The 7,176-nt window shown below is 53.4% G+C and overlaps 3 protein-coding genes across 3 annotated transcripts; all 3 read left to right on the top strand.

The window, feature by feature from the left end:
• Positions 1-930: 930 nt before the first annotated feature.
• Positions 931-1,936, top strand: LOC120695504 (probable protein S-acyltransferase 5). Its single transcript, XM_039978734.1, has 3 exons — positions 931-1,167; positions 1,379-1,591; positions 1,676-1,936. The coding sequence occupies exons 1-3, from the start codon at positions 931-933 to the stop codon at positions 1,934-1,936; spliced, it is 711 nt and encodes a 236-aa protein (XP_039834668.1).
• On the top strand, positions 1,912-2,891 carry LOC120696179 (probable protein S-acyltransferase 7). The gene is made up of 2 exons (XM_039979315.1): positions 1,912-2,258; positions 2,538-2,891. Exons 1-2 carry the CDS (start codon positions 2,043-2,045, stop codon positions 2,766-2,768), a joined length of 447 nt encoding a protein of 148 aa, XP_039835249.1. The 5' UTR covers positions 1,912-2,042; the 3' UTR covers positions 2,769-2,891.
• A 2,966-nt stretch (positions 2,892-5,857) lies between these two features.
• LOC120696178 lies at positions 5,858-6,904 on the top strand. Its single transcript, XM_039979314.1, has one exon. It carries the CDS (start codon positions 6,066-6,068, stop codon positions 6,504-6,506), a length of 441 nt encoding a protein of 146 aa, XP_039835248.1. The 5' UTR covers positions 5,858-6,065; the 3' UTR covers positions 6,507-6,904.
• The last annotated feature ends 272 nt before the right edge of the window (positions 6,905-7,176 follow it).

Here is a 7,176-nt window from a genome sequence, read left to right as displayed (position 1 = left end):
TATGTACGATTGTAACTATTGTGTTAAGTCGAACGTTTGAAGTGGTTACATGATTTGTTATACCCGCTTTTGAGTATACTAGTTCGTGACTGTTATCGACATGCTTCAGATTGAAGTGGTTACAAAATTTTAGGTAACGCTTATGGATGCCGTCAACAAGTTCCTTAAGGTATAGGGAAGGAGTAATCGGGTCCAAGTTGAATTCCTAGGATTACAACTTGTAAAATATCCTAGGAAAAAAGTGAGACTGTGGGAGGCGACTGGCATGGTGGTGGATGAAGCACAAGGTGGAACGTTGCTGGTGTGTGCAGCCAACAATAAAATTGAATAAATTCTAAGAAATTGCTAAACTATGTCACCCTATAGACGGCAGAGAAAACATAGAAGAAGTGACATCTATACTGAAACGGTTACTACCTGGCGTGACACTGTCACTATCGCGTAGTTGATTTAACGGTCTCTTTTAGCTACACCAACTCAAAGCATCCTTTGTCACTGGACGACCAGTCTCGCCACTCTGTCCACAACACGACGTTGTTGTCTTGCTACCCTGCCGCCACGCTGGATCCCTGTCCACAACACGACGTTGTTGTCTTGCTGGCTTGCCAGGGGCGGATCCAGCGTGGCGGCAACCCACCCCACCACCACACACACACTCCACACACACCCCCCACTCATACACACACATTTTTTTGCCTTTTTGAGCCATACACACACAGCCCTGCAACCACCCAACCTTTCACATTTTAGACATCTTTCAACCCTTACACCGACCCAGCACTCGATGGGCTGGATTGGGCCCGTTCGACGAAGCGCACCTGGGCCGAGCCTAATCAATCCATAACCAGTTCCTCGCGCGCGCGCGGCGGTTGTCCCGCTAACTTTCCCCTCTTTCGCCAGCGTACCGAGATCAAGAGCAGGCTGGCGGCCATGGAGTACTCCGCTGATCAAGAACGAGAGATGCAAGAGCGTCACGACCAAGGCCACTCGAGGAGCGCCGGAACCGGAGCACCTGATGGTTGTCCCTCCTCCGACACGCGCGATCCGATCAGGACTGCCACTGCTTGCGGCGTTCTCCGATCCCTGACGCCGTCCTGCTTCAGCCGCGGCCTGCCGCTTCCGCCGTCGCCGCCGGCGAGGGTGCACCAAGTCTGGCCTGGAAGAAACGTAAGCATGGTCGTCTCCGTATATAGAGATATCTATCTGTGCTACCTCTCCTTGCACTGGGAACTGAAACTCAGGGACCACGGTGGCACGGTCCAGTCAGGTGTCTGCAACTGCAGTCAGTGTTTTTTTTTAGACAGAATGGCAAATGTTCAGTTCACATTCACAACGGGATTGTATGCTCATTTAATTTGACATGCATCTGAAATTTCAGGTGTTTTTCTTGGATGGCCGCGTGATCTGCGGCCCCGACCCGCGGGGCCTGATCCTGTCAGCCATGGCACTTCTCCTTTCAGAATGGATTTTCTTGGCCCGCGTCATCGATTCGTCGCCCGCGCACCGGATCCTCCTCCCTGCGTCCTCCTCCCTGATCCTATTGGCAGCCGTCAGTACATATGAACACAACCTCGTCGCACAGTTCACGAATGTTAATTAGCACATGATACTAGTTTATTACAGTCATCGCATACTAAGATTATTCTAAGACTAGCAATGACATGCTTGTTCATAGGCGACTGCTAGTTTGCTACTGGCTGCGACAAGCGACCCCGGAATCATACCGAGAAACCAGGCATCACCGTCGTCTGAAGAAGATGGAACACGTGCTGCCAGGTTCGTCGCCGTCAATGGTGTGGAGGTCAGGTTGAAGTTCTGCGAGACCTGCAAGATCCACCGCCCTCCAAGAAGCTCCCACTGCGCCGTCTGCGACAACTGCGTCGACAAATTCGATTACCACTGCCCCTGGATAAGCCAGTGCATAGGACTGGTATGATCGACAGCTTATCACATCGCTTGCAAAATCTTCAGATCAAACGGGAAGAAAGTAATGTCTGGTGTCTAAAATCCTTTTGCCTCTGCAGAGAAACTACAGGTTCTACATGCTGTTTCTGAGCTCGGCGTTAGTGTTCTACACGTTCATGTTCGCGTTCACAGTGAGAAGAATTAGAACCAAGATGGATATTACCAATGCAGGAGTCTTCAGTTTGGTCAGAACTTTGCCTGAATCATTCGTTCTTGCGGCATTCAGCTTCATGACAATCTGTGCCCTTGGGTGCCTTCTAGCCTTCCATGCATTCCTCATAGCCAAGAACACGGTACAGTCTATAACTTTTCCAGTAATAATGTTAAATTCTGCATAATGTTGCCATTCAGAACAAACGATTATTTCTCATATATATGGTTCAACGCTGAATCCATCTAGAGAAATAATTAGTCAGAACCAGATACAACTCTGATTTTCATTTTTGTTCTTATTTTCCTATGGTTCCTAAAATCATATTGATTTGACATTTTGACCTACTAGCACTTTTTTTTTTTACTTTCACAAGTAGTAAGGTAGCCAGTGAGCTGCCCTTAATTTTGTGGTTATGCAGACAAGCCATGAGATGGAAAAGGGAAGGTATCACAGCTCGCCCAATCCTTACGACAAGGGAGCGCTGGAAAACATCAGGGAGTACCTGTTTGAGAAGCTGCCGCCTCCTAGAGTCGATTTCAGAGCTGCTGCCGAGCCAACCTGGGTTCCGGCCGGCGGCGAGAGCGAGGGCGAGCCCTCCGCTCCTTCAGATGACGCCTGCAGGCAAGCAATGAGGGATGCAAGGAGCTAATGAGTAATGACGTGGACTATCGCCACACTAGAAAACTGGTAGACATTTTGGGAGACGTTGACGAACCAAGGATCTTTTCATCATTGTAAAAAAAGACCTATAAGTGGTTGTTTCTTGACAGCATTTCTACTTTGTTAACCAAATTTTCTGCTCTCGGCCCCTAATAAGCACCTGCCATTTTTGCCGAAACGACGCGACGATGTGACCGGACAGCTTCAGAGCTCTACCCTATATGCAGGAAGGAACAGAGGCGCTTATCAAGAACCTGAAAGCTCGCACTGAGAAAGGTAGCAGCGGTAGTACACACACGTGTAGCATCGGCGCCAGATAAAACCACCGCTCGATCTCAAATCAACTCACGGCTGGCCCTGGCCTGGCCACTGCCAGAGCTCACATCGATCACGTCCACCGGTGGCGCGTAGCGAGCGCCTCTCATCTCATCAAAAGAATACAGGCGCGGGCCGCTCTCGATCGCGTTCCGGCCGGCATGTCGGCTTCCTGCAGGCAGGGCATCTGCCATCTGGGGCGCTGCGGCATCGATCGATCGACCAGCCAGCCATGGCAGGCGAATCTGAGCCTCCCCCGCCTCCGCCTCCGCCTCCGCCTCCGCCACGAGCAGCCTGCCGCCCAATCGCCGGCCTCCGCATCCCCCCGTCTTGTCACCTTCGTTCCTTATCCATCCACTTGTGGGCATCGCTCGCATGCTGCGCTTTTGTTTGGGTACTGTCTGCGCGTACAGCTTGCCGTGTATTCCTGGCTATACAGTAGTACGCTCGCTGGAAAGAGCTAGAGGACCCTTCATGCAAATGGAAAATGCACATGTGTGTGTGTGATACCATGGGTTTGGTCAGATGGAGCAATGCAGCCGCTACTTCTAGTGTGGAGTAGGTGGCTGGCTAGAGCATTGTTCATCTTCACTTCTTCAGGCGAGATTTAGTTTAGGCACGAGTAGGTGGCTAGAGTATTGTTCATCTTCACTTCTTCAGGCGAGATTTAGTTTAGGCACAAGCACAAACAAGCAGGTATGCTGCTTGGAATACATTGTGGTGTAGAAAGAAAGGAATAGAGAAAAGGATTAATTGGATCTGTGCCATTATAACTCCGTCGTTTTTGAAACACACCATTACTATTTAGAAAACTATGTCAATACCATTACAATTGTTTCCTACATTGAAATACGCCATTATGAACACCAGAAGACGTATTGGGCCCATGTTCCGGCATCCCAAAACTAACGTACTTTCGCATGAACACTTTTACCCTTGCTAGTCTCCCTCCGTCCCACTCTATGACGCATCGGACCCACTTGTCATCCCTCTCCCATCCACTTTCTTCCTTGTTCCCGGCCGCACCTCCGATCTGCACTATGAGCACCATGCCCCTACAGGCCAGCGGGCCTCCAGCCTCCGCCGCTCTCTTGCCGCAGCTGAGACACCGCCGTCCCCTGCAGCGGCGCCCGCGCGTCTTTGGATAGTGTTGCCGCCAGCCATGCGCGCCGCCCTGCTCGACCCCCACCTCCATCGCATCCCGCTAGCAGGTCGGCGCAGCGACGCTGCGGGCATAGCGTGCCGCACCACCGGCCGCAGGCCGCCGCCCCAGTCTAGCTGGCTGGAGCCCCGTCCCCGGCCTAGCAAGCTCGAGCCCAGCCCCCTTGACCGGCAAGCGCGCGTGGGCGGCCGCCATGCTGCCGCCGGGCGAGTACGCGCGTGCATGCCGCTGCGCTTCCGCCAGGCAAGCGCGTGGGTGGGCCACCGCGGCGCTGCTGGTGTCGCCGGGCGAGCATGCGGGTTGGCCGCGCCACCGCCGCTACCATCGGGTGAGCGCGCGGGTGGCCACTGCGCCGCTGCTACACTACCGCCAAGCGAGCGTGTGGGCAGGCGGGCGGCGCCACTACCACTAGGTGACTGGAGCGAGCGGGTAGAGCCGGAGCGTGCTGCGGCGTGCTGAACTCGGTATGGCCGGCACCAAGTCGGAGATGGAGAAGAAAGAGAGGGAGGAGGCTACTGTGCTGGGGAAAGCCGCGGGGCGGGCGCCGGGTATGCGGCGGCCTCGCGCTCCTCCTCCTCCGGTGCAGCTCAGGGAGAAGGGGAAGACCCCGAGGAGCGCTCTGGGTCCCTGTGCAGTGTGCGGTGGTGGCGGAGGATGTGTGGGGAGGAGACGAGCATGCAGGATTTCGTAATAGCAGGATCTTGTCCATGATCTCGTCGGGGATCTCACAGGCCGGCTCTCCTTTCCCGCCGCCGCCGTCGACCCCTACCTCGCCGCCGGCGCCGGCCATAGGCGAGCGTGAATGGATACGACAGAGGTCAGAGGAGGACCGGAGGGCCTTATCCACTCCGAGGGGCGGGCAAAATCGTCCATACAAAAATATCGTAGGGTGGAGGACGCCTCCATCCGCCTGCAACTGGGCCCAAACCGGTATCCAGCGTACATAGTGGTGTATTCCCAATATCAGGTGAATTGTAATGGCACCGGCATAGTTACTCGAGAAGCATTGGTGTGATTTAAAAATGATGAAGTTATAATGTCACAGATCCAATTAACCCCTACAGATGAGTACAATGTTTATGAGCTAAAAAGGCTACGATCGAGTCGGATTGTGAAAGGGCATTAGGGCTATCGATACATTATCACCTCTAATTGTGTGAAAATATGTATGATCCATCCATCAGAACCAGATATTGTCATGCAAACCGTTCAAAACTGGATTTTCCACTTGCCCTTAACTTTTTTTTAGGGCAACTTGCCCTTAACTTGTTGGCCATTATTCATGAGATAGGTTTGATCTTCCAAGAATATGTATGTAGTCATGGATTATTGAGAGAATCAGTTATCGATCATATATGCAGCCAACAGGTGGATGGGAAGCTACCTTTCCCCATTTGGAACCATTATTATTCCACCATTTCTTTTGAAAAATCCTTCAAAATAAATTCGACAAATCCTCCTCCAATGATGTTGGCATCTATCAAACCCTGGGGGTGTACAAGTACGACGTCGTGCCAAAACGCGGCAAGGCATTCAAAAGCGACGGCGACCGGAGGCGAAGCCACCCGTGGGTCTGCCGGTCGGTGCGCGGCCACCGCAGCCTTGTCCCCGTGCACCGCGCTCCACGGCGCGGCGGGCCCTGTCGCCCTCGCCTGTGACAAATATACGTGCCTGTGCCGGCCAGCGCCGAGCGCTCGCGCTGCCAGTTGCCACCCCCAGAGCAGCAGCAGGCAGCAGCAGCAGCTAGCCAACGCACACCACCCTCTCCCTCTCTGTTGTATTGCAGCTAGCGCGAGCGAGCTGAGGCCCATGGCCGGAGTCCGGGAAGAAGAGTTCGACGAGGGAGACGTGTGGGACGTGCTGCACGGCGATCACCATGATCAGGCCGGCAGCACGGCGGCGGCGGCGGCGCTCGTGGCGACTCCTCCAAGGAATAGGAGGGCCAGCGGCAAGGACAAGAAGCCCGCCGTGGCCAAGGGCGACGGTGTGGCTATGGGCAGGCCGAGGCCGTCGGCGCCGGTGGCCATCCCGGCCGGCAGCGGCTCGTCGAGGCGCGGCGGCGGCGGCGAGGAGGACGAGGAGGACGGAGGGGAGATGCTGCCGCCGCACGAGTGGCTGGCGAGGAAGATGGAGCGGGTGGGCGTGTCGTCGCCGCCGGACCAGGCGTGCAGGGGGCGGAGCAAGGGCCGGGAGCTCACCAAGGTCAGGGACGCCGTGCTCCCCAAGACCGCCTTCTCCGAGCAAATGTAACAATGCACATGCTCATTGCTCAATGCTCAGAGCGAGCGAGCTAGCTAGCTAGCTACAAGAAGATATGCGTTCAGGCGTTTAAATTCCTAGCTAGCTTATCGACATGCATGATCATTAGCTAGTCTTAATAAGAGGTAGCTTCTTTTTTGGGCAGTATCAAGTAGGCAATTAAGGTTGTGAGGTTGCCTTAAGTAGGTGTAGAAATGTCAAGTATGTTTTTCATGTCTAATTGGGATTTGATGCAACATATGCATGCATCTTGGCGATGTGCCTGCTAGCTAGCTCGAGCTGTTGCTTTGGTCCCATGAATGTAAACACATAGGACGTGTTCTACGGCCTTGTTTGTACTACTGTGTAGGCTGCATGCCATGCATTGCAGCCACTGGCACAGTGAGCCACATGCCTTGTCTGATCTGCATTCTTTATGATCTGATCTTATCTGGTCCTGGCACTGCTGGCTTATGCTCTTATTCTTTTTTCTTGGTTTTTTGCAAGCTTTTTATTCGGATAATAGAAAACTGGTCTGGCCTGTGTATCACAGAATTCAGTTAACCTTTACATAGCTGTTGCTGATGTTCGATGAGAAAAAAGAGAGAGCAACATATATGACTTATGCATTTAAGCACAGTCCACGCTTTGAGACTGCTGATGGTTGTACTTGTATGCCTCA

The sequence above is a fragment of the Panicum virgatum genome, chromosome 2K (genome assembly GCF_016808335.1).
Source record: "Panicum virgatum strain AP13 chromosome 2K, P.virgatum_v5, whole genome shotgun sequence".
Classification (NCBI taxonomy): Eukaryota; Viridiplantae; Streptophyta; class Magnoliopsida; order Poales; family Poaceae; genus Panicum; species Panicum virgatum.
The sequence above is the reverse complement of the archived record's forward strand: the minus strand, read 5'-3'. Positions and strand labels throughout refer to the sequence as shown.

What these genes read in the sequence shown, in the direction of transcription:
- LOC120695504 (XM_039978734.1), top strand. Translation starts at nt 931, where the DNA reads ATGGAGTACTCCGCTGATCAAGAACGAGAGATGCAAGAGCGTCACGAC. An exon ending in AAGTCTGGCCTGGAAGAAAC is followed by an intron (nt 1,168 to 1,378) that starts GTAAGCATGGTC and finishes CTGAAATTTCAG; the next exon opens with GTGTTTTTCTTGGATGGCCG. An exon ending in TCGTCGCACAGTTCACGAAT is followed by an intron (nt 1,592 to 1,675) that starts GTTAATTAGCAC and finishes GCTTGTTCATAG; the next exon opens with GCGACTGCTAGTTTGCTACT.
- LOC120696179 (XM_039979315.1), top strand. Translation starts at nt 2,043, where the DNA reads ATGCTGTTTCTGAGCTCGGCGTTAGTGTTCTACACGTTCATGTTCGCG. An exon ending in TCCTCATAGCCAAGAACACG is followed by an intron (nt 2,259 to 2,537) that starts GTACAGTCTATA and finishes GTGGTTATGCAG; the next exon opens with ACAAGCCATGAGATGGAAAA.
- LOC120696178 (XM_039979314.1), top strand. Translation starts at nt 6,066, where the DNA reads ATGGCCGGAGTCCGGGAAGAAGAGTTCGACGAGGGAGACGTGTGGGAC.